We start from the raw sequence: 25,763 nt of genomic DNA, 5'->3' as shown, positions 1-25,763 counted from the left end.
GCGAGGATTGAGAAATACCGAAGTATCATAAACTTATTTTAGAAATCCCGTTTCACTTTAATACAGATAATTAGCAATGAAAAAAAATATATATACTGTCTTTTGTTTCCCATTTAATGGGTATTCTGACAGCAGTTACTTAAGTCAATGAATTTGTGCCAGCTAAGTAGACGCGGTTTTGCTAAATCATCTTGCAGGTTATCACAGGGACTAAAACCCAGAGGAGATGAGATTACAAAAGCAGGCCAAAGTGTGCACAGAGATAGCAATTTCAAATATAATGCAAAAAAAAGGAAATAATGATAGAACTTAAGTGGCAATGTCATATTTAAAATCAGGACAAATCCACAGTACTACACCCATCATCATACAGGATCTTTGCTGCATTCTTGATTCCTCAGGAGTAAGAAGAGAGACATCCATCACCTCCATTAAACAACTCAAAAAAACTCCAAGGAATCTTTTGTGTTAAGTACACCATATTTGTGAGTCTGTTTTACCACCAAAACCCGTTGAATATTCTCTTATCAGAAACAAATTTAAATACATTGCTAATACTCACCCCTTTGGCAGTTTTAGTAGGTGAGGGTGGACCTGAAGAAAATACAATGTAGAAAGCAATTTCAATACTATGTCACCAAAAGTTTAAACAGCATTAAGGCAATATAATGAGCTCCTCCCAGGTTGAAAACAATAACTGCTTATTCAGACTTCTTTTAAATGGCAATGTGAATGTTCAGTTGACCATAAACGTCACTTCAGAGAAGTTTCAAATTAGAATTGCCGGCTGTACAACAATGAAAAACATCTATTTCTCTTTTTGCTAGACACTGGTCAACCAAATCGCACATCAGTTCATTGGACAGGGAGACTTTGTGAATTTGCCTAGAGGAATTTCACTTGCTACCAAAGAAATCTAATTATTTCCTTAGCTGATTAAGGAATAGTAGCATTTATACAGAAAAAGACCTGGAGATTTTTGCAAATGTGGATGACTATTTGAAGTGACACTCTCAGGGCTACAATAAAAGCTTAAAGGGACACTAAGCAGCCACGTGTTGCTTCGTAATTCATTCAGCTCCTTCTGGCAAACGCACACTATCTCCTAGTCAGCTTTTGGGGAGAAGACACATTCTGGTCTGTGACTGACAGTCACTGAAGAGGTATAAATATGCAAGAGCCAAAATGAGAATTTTTCTGGTATTTCCAGTGACCAGCTCCACCTCACTGCTGATGCTTCTTCCTCTCCTTTAATCACCTGTCCATTACAGCTACAGTTACTGGAATGCATTTGGAGAACCTCAGAAAACTCTATGCGTCATACACTTTGTATTATGCTAGAGACCGCATTTTTGCTTTAGCACTCCCCAGACACTTGGAAGAGACAGTGCATAAACATATCATAATAAAATTTTGGAAAAAAAACCCTAGCAATATGCTCTCACCCCAAATACTCAGGGGTATAAATTAAACTTAGAACATAACAGCTCAGAGACATAATAAGCTGCTACTTAACTGTCAAGACCGGACACGATTTAGATAGCACACTAAAAAGGGACTTTTAAAAAGCATATAACCATATATGACAACCATAAATCTACGTATGTACCTCCTCTTAAGATAAGCAGCGGCACCTCTGCTCCTACTGGAAACTGCTTCAGTACCTCCACCACCTGCAGATGTGTCAAGGTTTGTACGTTCTGATGGCAAATCTCCTTGATCACGTCCCCTTTCTGAAGGCCTTGGCACCACTGGCTGTCTAAAATCATTTTCACCTTCTGTCCTGTAGGACTGTCTGCAATGGCAAACCCAAAGCCTTTAGGACCTTTGACTAGAGGAATGCTGACCAGCTCTGGCTGAGAGGCTCCTGAAGATGCAAGAGAGATCCTCTGCTCAGCTGTATCCACGGAAGGGCCATTCAGACGACCATTGACCAACATAGGGCCCATTTTTCCATTCTGGTCCAACACAACTGTTCCTGCTACTAAATCTTGGCCGGTCACACAAACATCTCCTTTGGTCACAGGCGGTCCGTTGATGATAGGTGTAGCTGTCACTATATCTACCACAGGGTCTTCATTGTCGTCAGGAAGAGGATAACCACGACACAAAGTCATGTTCACATACTGATTGACAGGAACTAGCTGAAACATCTGGACAACGTCTGCATGGGTATGGCCAAGGACACAACTTCCATTTATGTCTACAATGACATCACCTGTTACAAAAGGAAGTTCAACAGCGTCAAAAATAGAAATGAAACCGCCCACACCTGTCCTGTGTTCTGAGGCTCAGAACAAAAGCCTAACTGGAGGAAATCACCGCGCAGTCTTCAAAACTAATAACAAGTGGTGGCTGGGCTACTACTTCTTGGCTATCTGTTGCCAAGAAGCATAAAGGATTTCCTCTTTGCATTTATTCTATTTCATCTCAGAACACAGTGTGCTAAATATATAAAGTTTAATCTGCAGCAGATTTAAAAAATGATACTGTACAGTCACAGGAGATGAAGCAGCACACGCACACTACTGCAAGCAGATGTCTTCTACTTTAATTCATATTGTACATCATCCTAAACTCAATCCAGAATAAATCGGATTTTTTTTTTGGGGGGGGGGGGGGGGTCCTATGTTTATTTTAGGACTGGCTGAACTTAAGCTAGGATTGCGCCCACACACATTCCGTACTCTTACACTGTTGCCACACATGGCTAAGCATGTATTTTCAAAATGAAATGGAAGCAGGCTTCAGATCCTGAAACCTTGTTTTATAATTTGCATCATTTTGATCATGAAACATTGCACGTGCAATACAATATTCCCAGCAAGCAAACTGTCTTATCACTTAAATGCCCGGGCATCAGTAAAACAGTAATTCCCCTATTACATGAACAACAACAGGAACAGATATACATCTTTTCATTCAAATGTGTGTGCACCGCAACACAACACTGCACGATCACCTTCATTTTTACAGAGGAGGAAAGTGAACTGCATACAAACAAGTTCAAGTAATAGCTCAGCAACAAAACAGGAAATTGTTTCATTTTGTAAGTAAATAATATTAAGTCATCGAAAGCATGAACTCTTCTTACTCTTCTTCTCTGAGGAGTAAGAGAGTTCATGTGGTATGTAAAGAAGCATTATGCATTTTTTTAATATGTAAACTGTATGTTACAGTAAGCTTATAGGTAAATTAAACATATAATAACAATGAAAAAGCCTGCAATTCTTCATGGATTGCAGGCGCTCTCTCATCTCTCTCGTTTTCTCACTTGCCCAGTTCATATAGCTTTGCTTGCTCATTCCTGCTGCATGTTTTCTTCAAATTTAATAGTTGGTGTTATGTTTTTTGGCAGCAACAAGGCAAAACACAGACCAGGATTCAAATGCACTATACGTTTTGCACTTTACATATAGAGAGGGAATAAAAATACATTCTGTAAACAACCATGAAGCTAAAAGTCTTGGCTAAAGCAGAACTACTGAAATCTTCAAAGTAGATTTGCATCTAGAACATTGCTTCTTTTCCTTTTGAGCCACTGCTCTACACAGGTCTTTCACAAATCCAAAAACTATTTCATTTAGTGAGGAGCTCGTAATCAGAGTCAGTGGATGGAGCCATCCAACCTCCCGTGCCTCAGAAGCTGCATTCTCAAAAAGCACCACAGGAAATGGAAGTTTAGGGAAATAACACTTTACCTGGTGCAATTCTCCCGTCTTGTGCAGCGGGTCCATCTTTTAACACATTCTTCACCTGGAGGAACTCATCAGGTCTGTCCCCTCCAATGATTGTAAAGCCAAATCCCATTGTACTTTTTTTCAGCGACGTCCGTATAAGTGCTCCTGTAAGCTGGGATGGATCTCTAGTGAAGACAGACTTCTCTGGTCCTTTTGAATTATGGAACAAAGAGACACGAAGGTAGGAAACCAGGGTTAGTTTTGATAAGTTTTTTGTGTGTGTGTGTGTGTTTTTAAGGTGTCATAAAGGTTAATGATTTGTTTGGTTAACAGTGGTTACCCTCTGCAGCACTGTTATGGAGTAAAGCAAACAAGATACTGTAACGCTCATTTCACAGCTGAGTTAGGTGAATGGGAAAGTTAAGAGTTTTTCAAGACACTTGTACAGATTACAAGAGAGCTGGAAGTAAAGCTCCCACCTCTAATTCCCAGTTTCGCACTCTAACCCTTGAACACCAAGCCTAAAGCAGATCAAAAGCATAAAAATTCCAGGTGTCGTTTTACCTGCATCTTCCAGCTGGCACTTCTAACCCTCCGTATATTCAAAAGCTGCTTATGACAACCAGCTTCAGAATGAGCAAAATGATTTTAAAGCAGCCTTAGGGTCTCCGTTCAACTTTAACATTAAAAAAATCATTCAAAAACCCCTACAGATTTGGGAGGGCAACACCACAGTGGCCAGCGAAAAGACAAGGCTAATGCCTTGGTGAATTCCAAAATCGGTTAGTTACGATGCATGCTTGCAGATAAAGATATCAGTGACAAAGAACACAATATTCAGTGATACCTGATTTTGAAGGGCCAACGTCAGTCTGTCCTAGCTGTTTTTTTCTTTTGGCTTCCAATACAGGGTTCTCAAACTGAGTTTTCTGGTTAATATGACTGTAAACATACAAAAGGTAGATCAAGATTTCAGCAGAAAGCATCTGCCTATTTCACAGAAAAGACAACCCCAAAAGATACATCTACAAATACTATTTTTTATTATCTCAGATAAATGCTCTGGAGGAATGAACAATAAACTATCATAATCAACACTGAAAGCATTTTTCTTCTTTCAACAACTTGATTTACTTTAAGAGCCAATACAATTTTACTTCCTGTAATTATTAGGTAGAGTATACCTTCATTCCACTCTGCAAATTTTCAAAACGTTGTAATAGATTAGAACTGAGAAAATCTGTTTTTTCTCTTGACATTATGCGTTGCTTCCATCTACCTCTACAAACTCAGACGTCACCTTTTTACTAGTAGATGTTAGAGTAGTACAGCAGAGTGGAAAAAAACAGTAAGTTTGAGCAGAATTTGAATACCTGTGTTGGTTTGCAAGGTCAAAAAATGTTAGCAGGTCACACCACAGACCTTCCCACACGCCTGTGCTTCAGCAGTGCGCACCATGTGTTCATTGCCTCTCGAACTGTTTCTACTGGATATGTTTAACACTTACATTGCATTACAACCTATACATGCTGCATATCAAGAGCTTCATTATTTTCTGCTCAATTTATAACTGTGTCAAATTAATAATTAGTACTTACTCAACATAATATGTTCCGTACTGAGGGTCTTCTATTTTTTCCCACCCATAAGGAAGTTCTGCAATCAAAAAGAACAAAATTCTCCATTACAGTGGAGAACGATCAGCAAATATCAGAGGTCTTATGAAGGAACAGGAGGACAGATTACGGACTCATGAAAAATACGAGGAAAATACAGGTCCTTTTTTCTTCCCTTCGTTTGTTTGAGGCTGGTCCTTCTGATGAAAGGACATCAGCCTGTTCCAGGGAATCTGAAGTCCTGTAACTCTCGCTCTGTTCCACTAGATGAGGAGACTTGTATTCAACAAAATCACACCACTTTAAACGTATAATAAACTTAAGAATAAGATACAACCTAACCTATTTAGAGAGGAAGAAACTATAAAGGGGAAGAAAAATACATTATTTAAAATTAATCTAATTATAAATTAGGAATGTGATTTGATAGTTGTCAACTTTTTAAACTGTACAATATGAATATGGTCGCACTGCTTCTACCCCAAACACACCACAAAAGAGAACTATAAATGCCTTGCAGAATCACATCCCAAGCTTGTAAAACCATGCATCTCCATTCCTCTTGTACTTTCCATTTAAGACCACCTGGCAGAAGTAATGCCACCTTTATTTATTCTCTCAATAACATCAGGATATTTCACTGTATTCTGACAGCATTTCGGTTTTCAGTCAACCCAAGAAACCTTCAGTCAGAACTATAACAGCCGTATGCGATGACCAAGAAGAGAGCCCCAGCCATGGTAGGCTATTTTGCCCTGATGTTTACAATATAGTGAGACACCCCAAAACGAGCTAGCACGTGTCTGGGTCTGGCCACATCAAATTCAGCACAGACTGCCTGGCCTGCCAAGACGAGGAGATGCAGTTCTATGCTGCTGCAGCCTGACTGCTCTTGCAGCCACAGCAAGCTTGCTGACAGCGGCTCGGGCCTGACTGCCTTGGACATCCCTACACTAGAGGTCTAAAATAAAAAAATTACCTGTTTGATATAGGTACTGAAAGTTACATGTGAAAAGCTCCTTTTTATGGCAAATTCAGAATCTGGTAAGATGGCACCCAGCAGCAGATCATTACTACTGAAGGTGATAAGCAGTTAACACAGAGGTCCAATTATTCTATCTTTATTGTGCTAGTTATCTTGACCATGGAAATTTAAATATTAGAATAATGGATAGTCAGGTAGCTAGACATTTGAAGGATAAAACTGCTATGTAATCTTGTCTGAGGCTGCCTTAAGTTTGATGGTGACAGGAATCTTCCTAGCATATGACAGCATGTTACCAATTATTAATACCAGCATCACTCCACAGGGTTTGACAAAAGACCCAGTGGGTCTATTCATTTAAACGTTGTTCGTTTGGATATCCTGCATCTCTCTGTTTAAAGTGCTCTTTTTATCCTGTGGTGAGCTGCACATATGTTTAATAAGCAGCAGTACGCGTCCATTGCTGCAGCTGGCTTCATTATGAATTCATGATTGTTAGACTGTGCAATTTAGGAAGATGACAGGCTATTCTGAGTCTGCCTCGGCTTCTGAAACATGTCAGGCATTTGCTGAAGACAGAGCTATTCGGTACTCTCTTCTAGCTGACTAAATTGCGTGACTATCTAGGAAATGGTTGCAGGAATTGTCCGTAGGCCAAGCACGAACCTGACCTGTAGGTCTTGAAGCAACAACATGAAGAGTTGAAGGGAGTCAGATTGTTCACCCTACTTATGGATTCAAATATTATATCATGTCACATGCAATAGGTATCATTAGCAACAGGTATTATGCTGTACCTTCTTCATTACTCCTATATTCTAACACTTATGGACCTTTTCCTCCTGCCACATTCCACCCGCACAACAATTTCCAGTGAGATCGTCACAAATATATGCAGCTTTCTCCCCAGCAATGCTAGTTACTGGAACAAAATATCTCACTCGCATCTCAGGAATGCAGACAAACCCACGATTCAGTCAGATTCTACTACTCCAGGGAAAATACACTACGGACTTTCCCAGTCTTCTTTTAACTCCTATTGCCACCAAACTAGGGACACTCGGCTCTACACTGCCTGCTCCAGTCACGTGTATCAGGAAGAAGCTTCTACCACAGCAGTAATGGATCATATCCAGCTGTGATAAACTCAAGACATTTATCAGTCACAGGTGACAGATGAATTCTGAACATCTCACCTCCATCTTCACAATCTTCAGGAGCTTTGGCTTTCTTACAGAGCCGTGGATCAAGCCACGTGGTTGTCTTGGTGTTATGACTGTGGAGCAGAACACACCCCATTAGAAGACGAGAACTCCCTCAGATTGAAGAAACTTTGCTTTACTTTTAAATATTTACTACCATGTGCAAACTGTAGCCTTTAGATAACGTAACCTTTATTTGTGCCTCAGCACATCACAGAATGCTAAAAAAAGGCAACAATGATGCTCAGAGGTACGAGCACACTGGAGATTCTCCAGGACAGATGTGAAATATTAGAGGTACAAACACTCTCCCCTGCCCCCAAGAGCTCATGTGGGAATATCAGCTATTTCTACCTGAAAGGAACAAACATTTTTAGCCCCTTCTTACGCTTGACTCCCAGTAAGGTTTTTGTTGCCTTTAGAAATTAATAAATGAGGCTGTTTCACACGTGCACATATGAGCCGCTTTCCTATCCTGGCCTTTAATCTGTGCTATTTGTATTTTTAAGCATGCATTCCCAGCCAAGGAACTCAAGTAGCGAAGAGAGAATAAACAAGCTCTCGGAAATTTGACATAGTGAAGGTTTATATGATGCACGTGGAACCATAAGGCTTTCCTGCACGATGGCAGTCATACCAAGCACGCAGCACAGATGACTATCAGTAAGGAACTGAACAGTAGGAATACATTAAATTTCATACAGAAATAGAAGCAGTAAGAGCAGAAGAAGAGAGGTGTAAGAGCAGCAGGCAGCTTCCTAGACTGCAGCTCATCAGCACTTCTCTCCTCCGAAGGGCACAGCAACCCCCCCGCAGTGTCGGTCTACTCACTCAATGAAGTAGATCATGCCAGTGTCGGTGTAGGCCATCTCCCAGTTCTTGGGCAGCGGTTCCAGGGTTTCATCCCTCGACAAGTAATTTCTGAAGTCCATAGAGCTGCTTGTCTGGTTGTAGCTGGGAACAGGTTTCATCCAGTCAGGAGAATCTGAATGTTTTTCTTTGTTTTCTGCAGTTGTTCAGGGAAAGTGTTACTATTTGTCAGATGTTTATGTTGTTTCTCACAAAGAACCACCCTCTTAATCTGGCTACGAGTGGATGTCAAACACGTCCCTGTATGTGATGTGCATTTTTCCACTTTTTTTTCAGCTGTGAACTTTGAAAAGCTGACATGAGAACACTGAACTCTGCTCTTCCTCTGCCAAACAGAATTAACCTTGTATTATGTGCCTGAGCCTACGCTGAAAAATCAACACTGGCAGAAATCCAAGTTGACTGCACTTTGTTGCAGTCCCTACATAGAGAACGATGTTTGTAATGCCATCGACCCCCACTCCAAATCCTACTAATATTCCTCAAAGCACCAGAATGAAACGTAGAGAAGACCCAAACGGCAATAAAACAAACAACACCCTCCTGCAGGCCACAAGAAGAAAAAGCTCCCAAAAATCCCTGCAGAAAACTTTAAATGCAAGCCTCCACCCTTCAGTCCCAAGGTTATGCTCAGTATCCTCCGTCACACAACGATGTCCGTGAGCTTCACCTAACCACCAGCCCAGCCTCCGGGCTGCTCTGTGCCGTTGTGTTGCCAGCCCCAAAGCTTGCAAGATTAGGTCAGGTCTAGTCAATATAAGTCTGTCTTAAACACTCACGCACAGGATCATCTGCAAATGCAATGTGACGGTTTCTCTCCGCCATCAGTTCTTCCCCCTCGAGATGAGTAACCATGACAGCGAAACGAAAAGGGCTTCCTGCCAATCTTTGAAACGTCCAACTGGACACTGGTCCAGTCTCAACGCACTCTGCTTTATTTCTCTCCGCATTCTCCCCTTTAGGCAGTTTCAGGTTGCATGATAGTTCCCTTAACCAAAATAATCTGAAAAGTTTACAGTATGAGCTAGTGTTGCCCCTTAAACCAATCGTTTCACTAAAATCTCCTGCATACAAATTCAGTAATCTCCTCAAAATTAAACAATAACATTTACAGGGTATGAATTATACTCTGCAAAGGATTCTGTTAGTTGAAGAGTGGATAGATTTTTCCTTCCTCCTCATGTAACTGGCTGATACCCAGCACTACATGTTCTCTACTGAGCAGTGCATTTTATGATGCAATTGCACATCTGGCTGGGAGAACAGCTGTTTCTTTTTAAAAGATAATTTCAAAATCGAGTAAAAACACCAGTCTGAATAGAAAACTGCCTTCAAACTTCACCAAAACTAAGGAAGCAGTTCAAGCAAGCATAAATGTTATTCGTATACTTCTTATCCATTCATACAATACTTCAGGGAATTTCACCCCTTGTCAACCAACCTATCCCTCCGCTGCCATTAACTGCTTCCTTTTCCTCCTCTTCCTCCTCTTCGGGGAGAGAACTGTCCATCCTTTGCATTTTGCTGACGGACGTGGTTCTTTTCCTCTGTGATTCGGTATCAAAATCATTGTCAAAAAGAACTTGATCCACCGGATCAGGCTGAAAGGGGCTGGGCTCTGCTGGAGGCTTCGGAGTACCGTAAAAATTACCTGACAATGAGAGAGAAATCAAGATGACTAAAGCACTGATACCTGCTGAAAGTACTGGCAGTGAATGTTTTATTGCCCATATAACGTGTTTTTAGTGAAAGACCTGAACTGTAACTTAACTTCTTAGAGAAGACATCAGCACAATCAAAACCCAGTCAACAGTCAAAACCTATTTATTCCTACATTGGTTTTTTTGCCAATGATGCTATTGGACATCAGAAAACAACAGGTTTAATTCAAAATTTCTGTCCTGCTACGTGTTTTCAAAGAAAAAGACAGATTTATTACTTTGCCTGGAATTCACTAATGCTCCATAAAGAGACTTGGGGAACAGTCTGAGAGAAGCAAAACAGTGAAAATCAATTGTTCTTACTCTATATACTGTTTAACTGATTAACAGAGTAATATGCAGCAACAGAAACACACTAAAGTCAAAAAGCAAATTAATTTTGTGCAGAAACATAAAGTATCTACTTACATAAAAGCAGTTACAAATAATTGATTTTAAAACTACAGCCCTACAATTTTCTACTGGCAATACACTTGCCAAACAAAGCCATTAATACAGCTTCATCTAAAAATGATTTGTACTTGAGAAAAATGAGCAGATTTTTACTTCAATATTTTAATCTAAAACACAAAGACCAGGAATCATCTGTTGTTTTCTGGAAAAGAATTTCGGCAACTGACCTCTCTCCTGACTGCTCATATGATTTTTATTAGGGAATTGAGCACACAGCAAGAGAGCTTCCCAGAATTCCTGCTGGGGTAACATTTGGTGGCTGGATATGGTTTTGACCACGGGAAAAAAAAAAAAAAAAAGAAAAAAAGAAAAAAAAAGAAACCCTTCTGAAATATCAGTGAGGGCGAGGCTCTAAGTGGTGACAGCCAGATAAAGGGGAGCTAAGGAAAAAAAAAGTGCTAGTTTAGTCTGAATTTGCTTAGATTTCCACAGACAGGACAATGTTAACAGACAGCATGAGACATGGAAAACAAGGAGGTACAGAGCCTTGCACAGAATTTTCTACTTTGGACATTTTCTTTTTTTCTTCTTTTTTTTTGGGGGGTGTGTGCGTGTGTGTGTGTGTGTGTGTCAATCGAAGTCATTCAAGTGCCAGTAAAACCACCACCTACCAAAGAAGTCCTCTAGATGCATGCTTAAAGTTGCTTGAATCAAATATATATTAAACATATGTAAAAATCAGGCAGGTTTATAATCTGGTAAACTCTGCTGAGCATCAATGAAAGCTGCACATGCTCAGCATTTCTGAAAATTTGGCTGTAATTTAGTTGACTTCAAGTACAACTATATATTTGAAAAAATCTAGCCAGATCATATTGCAGGTTTTATAAACTGAGATACAAAAGGCAATGTGAGATGTTTGCAATTTGTTCTGTCCGTGGTGCCAAGAGGTAAGTCGTCCAATAGTAAAAAGCAGCGGAAACCAGGCAATCGTCACTTGAAACCCACCTGCAACCGGGGCACCCTCCGCAGGAGTGCAAGACACCCCAGGGCTGAGCCAGTCCAACTGGTCTCTCCTCCCTCTCACTTTAAACAAAGGTGGGTTTCGGTCCGTCCCCCCACCCCGGAGCACAGGGACGAGAGGAACCTTAAAGTTATCTTTGACTGCCATCAAACCCTTTCAAACAAAACAAACCAAAAGGCAAAGCAAAAGCCCATCACACGGTGGCAGCTCCATGACTCCTCTGGATAACCAGTTCCTGATGGTTCACTGCCTTCATTACAATGTTTTTCCCCGTCACATTTAACAAAACCGATGTTGCTACAGATTTGGACAATCTGGTCTAGCGCTGTTCAATTTTTCATTGCAAAATACTTTTTTTTCCCCTGCTGTATCAGAATTTCCCTTGCCTTCTGTCCTTTTGATATGCACTTCTGAGAAGAACACGGCTCTGTTCCCAAAGGTTTAAACAAAATTGACTACGAATTCTATTAAAACAAAATTTTACCAAGCATAGACAAACGTTTTCAGAATGCTTCCTCAAAAACACAATAGGGAAAATAATCAGATTGCATTAAGACTGGTTGAAAGGACAACTTGTGATTCACTAGACAGCTTCAAAACAAGACCACTGCTCCTCTTCACAGGTACTTCAAAAATAGATTTAATATTCCCGCTCTACTACCGCAATGACCATCGATAGGCAGGAAAAGTGGCACCTCCTGGGTACAAGGAGCTACACTTAGACCACGATACTGGACACGAGTATTGGGTCCTTATTCCCATTCCATGAAACGTTATCAACATACCATCATATGTTCCACTTTCTAGCAAGGCTCCACTTTCTTCCAGTGCTTTAAACTGCTCGACAGGAATGAAATTATAGTCTACCCCAGGGACCTCCCCATCTCTGGGAGCCCTTGTAGTGCCTGAAAAGACAGAGAAAACACTCTTGTAAGATACTTAACTGCTACCTGTTTACCAAACGCTGCCTGCTGTACAATTCAGTAAAAACAATACATTTGTGAATCTTTATACAATGATGATGTCACTCCAGTAAGATAAGAGTTAGAACACAGGCGAGCAAGTGAACAAAATGTATAAAAACTAGGCCAATGAATTACATAGGAATGACAGTTCTTGTATTGAGGAAGGAGGAGAAAAATGCTGGGTGAGGTGGTAATAGCAGAGAATTCTTTCTTATGCTCAGTGAACTGAAAACTTATTCTGTGGAAGCTGATGACGCCTGAGCCAGGCAATAGCAGTCTGGGATTCTGGGGAGCTCTTTAGGAGCTGTGGTATTTTAACACAGCTGTAAAGGTGCTTCTTCTCTCCGTTGTTTCCACCAGTACCAACTCACTAATTTGTAATGAGGTCAGCGTGACTAAACACATTTGATTTTTGGGCCACTAAATCTGTAACTGGGCACAAAGACTATTTTTTTAACCTTACAATTCAGAGTGTAATTCATCTATACTCCAAACCCTAGCTATAGGTAAGCTTTTTCAAAGTAATCAGTAAATTGCTGTGTTAATGCAGAAGTCCTCAAAGTGTTACGTCTATAAATACGGGCCTCCCATAGTTATAATTGCTTAATTAAAGCTCTCCTGGAAAGGACTCCACTGATTCATTACTGTCTATAATCCAATAGCATTTTAAAGGCATACATCAATTTTTTCAGACAGCAGCACGAACAAGAGCTGCTACTAACCAAACTGCCTTTCGCTCTTCTAATCTTTTAAGAAAGTCACAAACTCTTGGGCGTGCTTAATATGATAATGATGCTAAACCGAGAACGGAATTCCTGTAGTTACAAAAATGTTAGTTGACAAACTTTTAAGTTTTTAGCGCAATGAATATTTAAATACAATCGGTGATGAGTCTTTTTAATCAGTGAAACTTTGAGACAAGGTAAAGGATGATCTTGTGATAATTAAGAAATGAAATGGCACAGAAGGGTGAAAAGCAAGGACAGGATATCTGGCAGCTGTCAGAGCGTCCTGTACCTTGACCGGTGCTTTCTATAAACCTCCGCTCGCGGGAGCAGTAACCTTTAGGCACCTCGCTAAAGGCAAGTTAACACCTGTGTTGGCTGGACCGAGAGATGCTAGCAGATGCTCAGAGCAGAAGGGCTGGCGTAACTGATGAGACGTCAGGACCATCCAGATTCCCTGACTAATTAATTCTTGCTGTGACACTAAAGTCTGTCCATGCGCTGTTCCTTCCTCCTCTTCTTGGGCCACGGATTTGCCCTCCCTCTTGCCACCGCCACCTCCTTGTACTGTCTTCTCAGGACAAGCGAACAACAGTTCCTCTGTATCTTCTGTCATTGCAACCCTTTCTGCACATAATCTCTCCTGCAACTCTCCTTCCAGCTGCGCTACTCTGCCTAACGCATGTGACCCTCTCGAGCTCCAAGTTTCCTCTTTGTGCAAAAACCAATGCATTGACAAAACTCAGGACGTGTTTGCACTGCTTGATCACGCCGAGGAAGGTTGATCTCCCATGGTGGTTCTGGTTACTCTAACAACAACTGACAAACTTCCGATGAGTAAAACATAAATACTCCTGAAATACTCTGAGCTTCGAATGCCGAAGTTTTTGCTGTTTTGTCAGTCCAGATTGGCTGTACCTTTTCATTGCAACTTAAGATATGAAACTACTCTAGCAAAGCCATTCACAGAAGTTCCTGCTGCAAGGTAAAACTATAAACCAGATCAGGAGAGAAGGCATTTAAAACTCTCAATTTACGTGACAGTTAGCAGGAACAGATCAAATGAGGCTGATCTTTACATACTTACAAGGGATGGTTCTCAAGTAGAGATTGTCTCTGATCACTTGCTGGAGTTTATGGTCTATCGAGCCCTTCTGGAACTGAAGGCTCAAGTAGTGGCGCAAGTCTTTGTTGATGACTTTTCCTTAAAAAACAACAAACAAGAATAACTTGTAAAAATTAAGCAGGATCTTGCAACAAGAATGGTATTTCATTGCTATAAATGTTTCAAAAAAAGAAAGCAGCAGAAAGAGTTGGGTTGTTTTAAATGCAACAACCTGAACGGAAAAGCCATTCCATGCTACCAAAGCCCGACTCTGCTGGTCTAAATTGGCACAGTGACTTTAAGCACAGCTGAGCCGTAACCACTCAACCTCAGTACCTCCCACGCAAGACAGTGACAATATTCTGGAATTGTTTTGAAATCAATAAAAATTATTATAATACAAAATCAAAAGTCTCTACAGACAGGAAACTGCTACAAAATATAGCAATAATATTTTCTATTCAATTTACCCCTACTGGTTAGGCACCTGAACTCAATATCTTCTCACGTGGGAATCTGCATTCTTGATATTATAAAAAGAAAATATTTTCTTTTTAAAAACACTGCATGATAGAAGAGGGTTTTTTTACAATTATTCCTTTGCAATACTTCTGTCAGGTATCATTAGCGAATCTGTCATATCACTAGATAACCATGGCCCCTTCAGCACACAAATAACTGAGCTCTTGTATTACTGCTTCATCCTTCTGACAGAAGGGTACAAAACAATCTTTTGTACCCTGTCATCTTCCCAGAAAGCACATTAAATAGGGTTCAGTGACCTTGATAAATTTAAGTTACGTACTACAGCAGAACACTCGGGGCTTTAGGGAAAAAGACTCTTAGTCTTTGGCTTCAAAACCCAACGTAGGAGATGGCCGGCGCGGGCGTACGCTGGTGCACCACTACAGCAGGAACAAAAAGCTGGCACACTCAACTGCTCCTTTTCAGTTACGTCAGCAACAGGTTACAAAATGTATAAGCTGGCCATAGGAGTGATTCTGCCGGAGCCTCCGAAGCCTGCTGAGGCCAGCTGCTGAAGAAGCCACCTCAAAAGGCCCAAGAATGAAACGGGGCACAGACCCACATCAGTCTGAATGCAAAGCTCACCTACACCTTAAACCGAGATTACGGTGCTTCCATGAAATGTCAAATTTGGAAAAAACCCAACAAACCAAACCCACCAATACCCAAAACCCCCTTCCACCACCACTAACCACATTTTCCCAAGCACACGTCACTGCTGCAAAGTCAGTTGCATGTTTTGGTTTTGGCAAGTTTATACTTTCCCTCCCCTTTCTGCCAAGTCAAGGGCAGACACAGACCTTATACACATCTCAAACATCACCTCGGCTACCACCATACGTTAATGGCAAACCGTACTGCAATTTGCACCCTTTTCCAGTAAAACAATGGTGTGCTGGAAAGTATTTACAGGCGACACCAAGATTACCTATCAGCCCTCTCTTCACAGAGGTCTGTGCTGTCCATAAATTAACCAAAACCCAAACAAAACCACCCTAAGCCCCCAAGCGAACAAAGAAAAAGCCCACCACACGCACGCCCCCAGGAACACAGCCAGCACAGCCAGTGCTTAACGTGAGCCCTGAGCTCCGAATGAAGTCCATTTCTCACCCTCCTTTAACGCTGTCGTTTATTTAAAAATTACATCCAGAAACACAAAAAGCATTCTACAGCATAGAGAGGACACCACGCTACCGTCCTCGCGGCTTTCTGGGAGTTATACAAGTGAAACAGCAATTCCCACTAACATGGGTGGGGTGAGCAGCATCCCCCGGCCCCTGACTCCTTCCCAAACCCAAAACTCGCAGCAACTCCGCAGCTCCCCAGGGTCCAACGCTCTCTGTTGTTATGACAGCGAGCCCCGAGCTCAATTCCCTATTTTGCCATCATGAGCTGTTCTTTATAAAACTTTGGATTCGCTTTCTGCAGCATAATGAGCAAAACATGTCATGGAAAATGAAAACAAATGGTGTAATCTCCAGCAAGAAAAATATTTTCCATTTGTTACTACAAATCGCTTTATTGTTTGTAGACAAGATGGTTTCTCAACATTAAAAAATGTTTTACCACTAAAACGGTTCATCCATCTCCCTGTCAAAGCCAGATCTATAGCACTGCACTTTTAACAATACAAGCATATTTCACTTAGGCGGATCAATACACACATATTTCACTCGGGCGGATGAATCTGGTCGTTAGCTATGTTCAGAGCATTGCATGTTGGAAAAATTTGGCAAGAGGTGAAAATCTGTACTGGATATAGAATTACAGACACTTTATTTGCTCACTCATCTTACCCTCTTCATGTTTTAAACTTTAAAAGCTCATAAACCCTTTTCAATAAGTATTAACTCAGTCCAAAAAAAAAGTAAAAGCAAAGCTGCTACTAAGGATATGCTGACATCGAGGGGTTAATCTTAACATTAAAACCTTAAAGATTGGACTATACTCTGAGACCAAGATGACTAAATTGAAGATTGAAAGGATTGCCTGGGGAAAACAGAAGACAGACAAACAAAATAGTAGGCAGAGAGAAAATGACAGAAAGTCACATAGAGAATGGTGTGCATTAGAGAGCAGAAAAATAAAGTAACTGTAAGGATGCTTTAGGCAACCTCCAGAGCTTGTTCTTACGCAAAAGCCAGATATTTCCTCCTTCAGGAGCTGAACATGCTCCTTTACATTGTTTCACGCAAGCTTTTAGGAAATCCTCATGTATCAGACTCCCCGAAATGAGCTAATAAATGTCAGGTTAGTGTTTGTTGTGCTGCTGAGCTGTCCCTGAAGGATGACACACGCAACACAGGGACCAGTCAAGAGGAATGAGGTACTTTATACCATTCAGGTTCTGCAAGATGAACAGGCACAAGCATCTTGTTTTCAGTTTTAATTTAAATTAACCACAAAGGAACTGTTTCAATGATGATATGCACACTGCAGCTCAGTAAGGAAAACTAAGTAACTGCAGAAGAAAAAAAGGCTTGAGTACCACTGCAGCAAAATACAGGGCTGTGAAGGACAGAGGCAAGTATGAGTGACAGAGACACTGCAAAAAACCGGTAGCGGCTTTCATTTCTATTGTTACCCCACAAACCGCAATGGTAAAGTCGCCTTTGCTGCTGTACCTAAGCAGGACAAAGACAGCTATTTATACATCCAACCTGTCATGGAAACACTAAAGTATACATATTGCAATTACAAACAGATGAGTATTGCCATGGGGCTACTAGACCTCAACACAAAGAAGTCCATTTCCAAAAAAGCAATGTTGGTAAAACAGCAAAGCTCGAAGTTTAAATATGCAAATAAATTCTAAGAATTCAATCTGTGAAGATTTTGTGTTGCTGCCCAATAATGTCACAAGTACGTCTGGCTAATGCTGCCAGTACATGGAGTATCTGTGACATCCCCCACAAATCGCTCTGAAGACCACGTGGAAACTCTCCATTTCGTTTTGATGCACATTTTATGCAGACAGACATAGGTGACAACTTTCCAGAGGTACGGCACACCACACTGACTGCACCAGGCGGGGAGCTATACTCTGAAGTTTCCATGCCAACACCTCCTACAGACAGTGGCATCTATATGCTAATAAGGAGCTGCAATGCTGACGGACGAAGGAGTACATGGCATTTTTCTCTCAAACTTTTCGAAAAATACTTTTACTGTTAATTATAAAAGCAATTTTTCAAAGTAGCAGTTCATTAAAAGCATGCTACTTTCCTATTAAACTATATTATTCATTACTAGGGCTTACACTTTCCTTGCAGCATTTAGCACAAAAACATATTTTAAGGGAGCAGATGTGAAAACGGAATTGCACTCCCTCATTCTTGGAGTAAATTTTTAAAAAGCCTGTCTGCAGTCCCAGTGTGTTCCACTGTCGAATTCAAGGGTAAAAAAAAAAAAAAAGAAAAAAAAAAAGAAAAAAACCCGAAGCTCATGGCAGGCAGGGGCGGCATCTGAGGCCTTTGCCCAGGGCAGGCGGGAGGGCGTCCTGGGCCGGGGCAGGACAGGGGCAAGGCCGGGGGCTCGGGGGGGAACGGGCCGCGCAGGCCCCGCTCCCCGAGGCCTGCTCCCGGCCGGCCCCGCTCGCCCCGGGCCTGCTCCCGGCCGGCCCCGCTCGCCCCGAGGCCTGCTCCCGGCCGGCCCCGCTCGCCCCGGGCCTGCTCCCGGCCGGCCCCGCTCGCCCCGAGGCCTGCTCCCGGCCGGCCCCGCTCGCCCCGGGCCTGCTCCCGGCCGGCCCCGCTCGCCCCGGGCCTGCTCCCGGCCGGCCCCGCTCGCCCCGAGGCCTGCTCCCGGCCGGCCCCGCTCCGGCTCGGCGCAGGCCCGCGGCCGTCTGCCGCCACCTCCCGGCGCCGCCGGCTGCGGGCCCGGGCCGCCCCGCTGTGCCGCCGGCCGAGCGGGGCCCGCCGCCAGCGGAGCTGCCGGGAGGCGGCCTCGGGCCGGGCCGGGCCGGGCCCCGGCAGCGCCGCGGATCTGCTTGGGGGTTTTGAACCCAACTCCCAGCTTTCTGCCACCTCCCCAAATGCCCTCAGCCCTCCCCTCCCTGGGCTGGCCTCGGCACCGCTGTCCAGAGGGCTTTCTAAGCATTAAAGAACGATAAAAAAGCGCAGGTTAGATACCGCTGCACCATTTTGTTTTCTCAATGGGAACCAAGCAGAGGGGTAACGTAAATCCAGAATTTCACAGATGTAAACAGCATTTCGTACCGTCCAAGGTTACGCTCGGCTGCGTGATGTGTTACATAAGCCGTGGTTGCAAAAGGCAACCCAGAATATGAAAATTCCACGTGAAACACACATTAAGGGCTAATAAAACAGCTAAGTGGCTTTGCTCAAAAGCGGCTAACTAAAATAGGAATTTTCAGGGTTGATCAAGTGGAAAACAGTTACTGTTTAATTAAAACTAGGCTATCAATACATAAAGTAAGATTAAGCGATCTTTGACGTGACTAAGCAAAAGCCATTTAAAGAAACGTTCAGCTACACAAAGCAGACACGTTGCATTAGGAAACCAAAGTTATAATTAGTGTGCAACACATTAACTTTATGATATTTTCCTCAGCAACTCCTCACATACGATAACTGAAGTTACAGATCCGAACACATGCATTCACTGAACACAATAAATTATTTCTAAAAGCATGCAAGAGAATCAAAGAAAAGATGGAAAAGGCCAGCAGTTAACACGGCCTTCAGTACTTGCGCTGCGATGCTGCCCACCTACCAAATACACACCTACATTCTCAGTACAAGAAACATGTAGGAGGTTCAAATTATTTCAATTAAATTAGAAAGAGACAGCAACATTTTGAGAATGTCCGACCCAGTCAGCAGGCGCGGTTTTGCTCAGCTTGTGGGGCAGAAACATCGATGGATTACTGTGCAAAAGTTTGCTTTTCCTTCCCAGAGGAGGGGCCAGCAGCCCGGGGACCGCCGCGGAGGAAGGCTGAGACCGACAGCGCTGCTCAGCAGCTCCCACCGAGGAGCTACGAGCCCAGCGAGGGCTCCGAGGACACGCTCCCACTCAACACCTCCCCGTCCCTCTTCCAGGTAATGGAGGCAAGAACCTAAGTTTGGACTCTGCCTGTTGCAGAGAGGAGCTCCCTAGGAAAATTCAGACCAGTAAGATAGTTGAGATGACGATGGCATCTGGGCCAGCGATCCGTCTGGCAACAGAGATCCTGGTCCTGTTACGGGCTGAGCTCCACTCAAGATGATTTCTGCTTATTCACTACGTAAATTCTTCAAAGAGCAATCAAGCTCACCATCAGGCGAAGCGTTACTTTCTAGGAGACAAGGAATAAGAAAATCGACGTGTTCAGTTCTCAGGACTCAGTAAGCACCTACACGCCATCCGCGATGAGAAGCTGCTTTGGAGTTAAGTCGCTGCAAGGAGGCTGAAAAGACCAAAAGCAGATAGTCATCTCAGGAATGTGACACGTAGGCTTCTGCTCATTTGCCTTTTAATGAGACTCAAACAGCAGTAGGTCCACACTGCTCTGCTCCCAAAGTCTAAATTAATCACATCTTTTGATTGCCAGATCCGACATCAGAAAAGGCCAACCGCTGACTAATTCAGCGGAGATCCTCCGAAGGGCCATAGCGGGCAGGTCTCTGGCTCGGGTACCATAAGGGCATCTTGATTTGCTGTATCGCTGGTAGGTAGCGACATTTGTCTGAAAAGAGAAATCTGTCACAAGACACAGATTTTCCCTCGACAACGAACAGAACAGACAAGGTAAAGAATGAAACTTGATTTCCCAGAACAAACGTGGGAGAAGAGCCAAGTACATTACAAGTTTATTTTTGGATGTGAAATGCAAATGATGTATTTTACAAAGACAAAATTAAAAAAAACCCTTAGATTATTAAAGGGCATGAAAAAAAGAGCAAAAATATATTTTAATCTGTTCTGGCCATACTGACAGACTTCTCACCTTCTCCCTCAACCCTGTATCATTTGTAGAGCTTTGGGTTGAGAGCAGACCAACAGACACCAAGACCCAAACTCTTCTGAAATTACTGACGCTGTTATCAGCAGAGGGAGAATCGGGGAATGACTTGGGAAAGTTGTTTGGTGAGGGAAGGGCAAGTCCTGAGGATGAGAAGCTGATGAGCACAGATAAAACCGAACTGGACTGTTTGCAAATACAGACAGGTATCACAGGAGGCGTTATGATTCAGAATAATGCTGTAGGGAGAAAATATTTTTCAAATACATTTTAAATTCCTCTGTAAGAGGTCTCACAAAAGCTTTCAAATATTCATTAATGGAATCTCACTAAAGCCTGCTGGGCTCTGTGAATTTCCCTCCACTAAATGTCTGCAGAGAATAATAAATTATTTGACTGAAGACAGTGACAGCAAATATATTTTTATTAAGCCATGCTGCACTCAGCAAACTACATGAGTGTGTCCCCCCCCAAAAAAAATGAGACGACGTGAAACTCTGCGGACTGGAGCCACTGGCACAAGGTTAGCATCAGCTGCGACACGACCGTGGGACCAGCGGAGACAGCCCAGCTTTAGGTGATGAAGGTACACGGATGAGCAAGAGGCTCGGGAACAAGTGGGGTGAACGTGGAGAGGAGAGACAGGGAGAGATGCAGCCTCGCACGGCGTCTGTGTGCAGAAAATCCAAATCAGTCTCGTTATGCAGTTCTGGAAGTTATTCCAGCATCTGGGGAAAACATGTTATAACAAAGGAAAAAAAGTATTTGAGAAATTATCAAAACTTTCGGGCAAAGGACATTTTGAGAGAAGTCCTTTACACCGTTCTTCCTTTGAGATGAGCTTTTGTACACAGCCCTGCCAAGCACATCCCAGCTTTCCGAAAGCTTGGAGGAGATTGCTATCCACTTGCTTTATTTTACCATGCTTTTTAATTGCACAGATGAAGATATCTAGGGAACACTAGCCATATGAAAGTCATTACCCTCCTGCATGCCAGCGTCCTACGGAGAGATTCAGACTTGGGGTAGGTTTTTACAGGCGAACCCGACCTGCTCTGTGTACTTGCGAACTGTCCTGTCCACCATTCTCCTGTGCAATGCAGTATGTCCAAAAACTGCAATAGCCACAATAACTGTGCAAATAGCCACATTTACAAGACTGATTTTACAAATCCCTACCAAATACTCCAAGGCATACAGTAACAACGCAAGACCAACCAGTACGGGTGGGAATTTGCAGAGCATCGGCACAGAAGGAAGGAATTGGGACTGCAGGAGACCTCGCCGACAAGCAGCAGGACCTGCGCGAGCAGCAGAGGGAGGAATTTCATTCCTCCAAGCAACACAACTAATCCGTAAACTTTTAACTACAATAGCAAATCGTGGGGTTTTGTACTGAAGAGAAATCATGGTGCAGAGCGTTTGCCAATTACCATGCTGTGAAATAAAGGTTGTGAAGTGGCTAAATGTTACTAGTGTCAATCTTCTTTAAAGAAAATTGAATTAAGGATCTTTCATGTAGCTGAACTATGGCTGTGTCATTAAAGATATTCTGCAAATTCAGAAAAAGTAAAGGGTAAGTGTGTCAGATTCATCTAATTACATTAACATGATAGATGCAGAACAATTCCTAGAATAATTTACATAGGGTCTATTGTACAGAAAAAAAAATCTCATGGCACTTCATAGCCACAATAATGCATTAAACCAGACTCATTACTAGTTGAAAGCTGAAAAATATTAGAAAGGTTTACTTTGAAAGGCTTGTTTCATTGCAGTTTGTTGCATGCTGTCCAATAAATCCTTGGTAATATGTTCATATTTACAGAAATTATGGCAGAGATAAGCCTCACAGTATTAATAAATCATTTACCATAGCATCCGAAATACTGAGAGTGTGTTTTACAGTACTTCTGAAATAAATGAAAAACTGTTTCTCCAGATTTGAGAAATAAGGTCGCCCCAAACCTCATTAGAGTATGTACATCCCGCTTCACTTTGGGGATGATCTTATTTTTGTTAGTAATACAAAATACACTCAGAAAACACCAGTAACTATGAGTTTTGACTTTTTAAGGCTACAGATTTAGGAGATTGCTCATCACGGGACATGATCAAAGGGGCGATCAGCACAAGCCTTTACAGGATAATGCCTTAAGATCTTCAGTCAAGGTGGTGACTGATTCAGGGAGACAAAGTGTCTCAGTCTTCATTCTTGAACGTCACAGCATACCGTGTTGTACCATTCCCTTGAAATCTTACAGCGTTGGACATGTTCTACCAACAAACCAGCCCACTGTTGGTAAACCTATGCAAAAATAATTTGGCTTTGTGTTTGCTTAGAAACTTCTTCATTAAAGCATTTCAAGTTTTGAAGATAACTAAAATATGCCTCGGAAGGCATATCCCCAAACAATCTTTAAGAAATACAAAAAGCATTGGCAAATAATCCATTGTTTATTCTGAAAAACACTCCCAGCTGAGAAGGACAGGAGATGAAATGTAAACAGTGGGAGCCTGTATGCAATCCTCCAGGTTTTTATTTTTGGCAGTATAGAAACAGCAAAGTCAACTGTAACAGAAGGCTCTAGATTGTGAATATCCATGGCTAGGTTCCTCATCTACCATGAAAGAAAAAATATCTATTGTTTACTGCAGAAGGAAGAAGAAGAAAATATTGGCAGAACATAGATGGCATTTAGATAGAGTATTTCAGTGCCATTTGGTCGGTATATGAAAATAACACTTGTTACCCAACTAACAATTGCCTCCGTTTGCAAATAGATGCATCACAGTTGGCTGAATCTTGGAAGTGAAGAATAAAGACCCAGCACTGTGAAATCAAGAGGTTATTAATAGAGGAAAGAAGCATCTTCTTCCACCTACCCCGAGCTCATCCCCCTCAGCTCCAGAGCACGAAAGGTCTGTGGGCAGCACGGGGGGACACTGCCCCACACCTAGGGAGGGCAGCTCCCATCTAACCACGAACAAGGCAGCTTTTCTTTAAGCCACCTAAAGGCAAAAAGCATTTAGCTCACGTACCAGAACACATACTGAACCAGGACAGCATCAGCAAAGCTCAAGCGCAAAGCCCTGGGCCGCCGGGGCTCGAAGCGCAAGCGCGGAGCTCCTGGCTAACGGGCTGCCCCTTCCCTCGGATCCGCGCCTCGGACGCTGCCGCGGCTCCCCAAGGGCACCTGCGGCCGGCTGACAGGCGGCAGGACGGTCACACGCACCGCTTCGGAGCTGCGGAAAAAGTTGTAAATTAAGACCAGCTGCATTTGGAGACCCGTATGTAGGACAACAAGAGATAAAGGCTCTACTGGACTCAAAAACAAGTAGCATTTTGCAGCAATGCTATTTCAGTGACTCTCCTTCATTACAGCCTAGCGCAATTTGGTGAAGAGGCATTTATCTTTTCATGAAAATAAAGTATATACATTTAGTGGAGTTAACATGAAACAAAACATGCATGTAAAAAACCAAAAAGAGATTAGTACGCTGAGAGATGATGAGAAACGTTGGCAATTACTGGTGGACCACACAGTCAGTTCACTATTTTTCACTGAATGCTACGTTTTCTTTTCTGTATCTTGTTACATTTATAGACATCCTCAGCCTATGCATGACTTCTGTGGAATGACAGCAGACGTCAGTTGGTTTTGTGCGATGCATCGGTAGCAAAAAAGCTCACGTAGCCTAATACAATCTCTGCCTACAACCTTAAGGATTTTTAAAATGAAAATCCTTTGAGTGAAGAAGTTCAAACTTTCAGATGCCAGCTTCAAGCATACTGATATCTGATATGGTTATAGTAATATACTGCACGCACACAAAAATCCATTAACCAAGGAAGTACAGTCAGGAGAATTACTAATGGATAGGGTTTTCTCTGATAACGCCAAGTATTTTAATGTACCATTATTAAATAGGAGAACGGCAAGGCACAAAGAACTGTACAGCTGTTTCTGATATAAGATCAGACACTGAAGGAGATATGAGAAGAACTCAAATGATTTAAAATAATGAATGGGTTTCAAATAAAATGCAAACATAACCATTTCCTTCAACTTAACAGTGGGGAAGAAAAACGCAGAAGAATTTTCCGCAAGAGAACAGTTTGACCTTTTATATTATATATGGAGAATTTCCACTCCTCTCTTTGATTTGGTATTTTCTTGAGAAGTGAAAAAAGCACTCAACAGATCAACAATCTTTTGCCTATTTATAAAGATTTGCTACATTTTCAAGAGATTTTAATTCTCTACTTTTCTCAAGATCTTTCGCCACACTTCACTGGGAGGCAGCAGGTATCCCACTTAATTCATGGGAAAGACGGAGCATTTTACAACTTTCTGAAACAACTAAGACTCACTGAAGAGAATTCAGTTTTAATTACTGTGGAGTCGTACCTAAAAGCAGAACTATACTCTGCTCTCAGCTCACAGACAGCGTTTTGTTTGATGCCATGACGATGGCTGGGGGGAAGAGTCGGTGAAGGGCGCCTGTGCGGAAAGCCACCCCTGAGACATCACGGTCGCTACACCTGACGAAGCCGTCCTTGTGGGTGAGCAGGGAAAGGCATCCTTCCCTCCGGCTCCGGCCGTAGCTGCTCTTTCTCCTCACCTCCACCGCCGCTCTGCTCGTCCCTGTCCTCCTCGCTTTGCAGCAGTCCCCACAATACTCCATCTGCCAAAATGGCACATGATTTCCATCTCAAATAAGATGTGTTTGCATTGATGATAAAGAACAAGAACCCAGATAAACTGCACCCTGTAAGCCTCTGCGACTGCCAGGTTTAAGACAAAGACAAGGATTCACAGGCATCTCTGGAAAGCTCACTAAGCACAGCCTGGGAGCTTGAAACGCCTCGCAAAACAAAACTTAGATTTGCAAAATCTAACTGCCTCTCAAAGTAAGAGAGAAATGTAAAGCATGAGAGGCAACAGGTTTTTGACATCACGACAGTCGACGAATACAAACACGCGGGACA

The 25,763-nt window shown here is 42.4% G+C and overlaps 1 protein-coding gene across 2 annotated transcripts in view; it reads right to left on the bottom strand.

Annotated features, from left to right (window-relative positions):
- The window catches only part of MAGI3 (membrane associated guanylate kinase, WW and PDZ domain containing 3), a gene marked incomplete at its 5' end in the record, with an annotated part of 74,908 nt that overhangs the window by 22,299 nt on the left and 26,846 nt on the right, over positions 1 to 25,763 (bottom strand). For both annotated transcript variants that reach the window (XM_082330231.1, XM_082330232.1), the window contains 10 exons: positions 563 to 594; positions 1,610 to 2,218; positions 3,702 to 3,890; positions 4,528 to 4,622; positions 5,279 to 5,336; positions 7,478 to 7,557; positions 8,315 to 8,489; positions 9,795 to 10,004; positions 12,277 to 12,396; positions 14,269 to 14,385. In XM_082330231.1, coding sequence (XP_082186357.1) covers positions 563 to 594; positions 1,610 to 2,218; positions 3,702 to 3,890; positions 4,528 to 4,622; positions 5,279 to 5,336; positions 7,478 to 7,557; positions 8,315 to 8,489; positions 9,795 to 10,004; positions 12,277 to 12,396; positions 14,269 to 14,385 — 1,685 coding nt within the window. The remainder of the gene's footprint in view (positions 1 to 562; positions 595 to 1,609; positions 2,219 to 3,701; positions 3,891 to 4,527; positions 4,623 to 5,278; positions 5,337 to 7,477; positions 7,558 to 8,314; positions 8,490 to 9,794; positions 10,005 to 12,276; positions 12,397 to 14,268; positions 14,386 to 25,763) is intronic.

Source organism: Platalea leucorodia, assembly GCF_965183815.1.
Source record: "Platalea leucorodia genome assembly, chromosome: 19".
NCBI lineage: Eukaryota > Metazoa > Chordata > Aves > Pelecaniformes > Threskiornithidae > Platalea > Platalea leucorodia.
The sequence above is the reverse complement of the archived record's forward strand: the minus strand, read 5'-3'. Positions and strand labels throughout refer to the sequence as shown.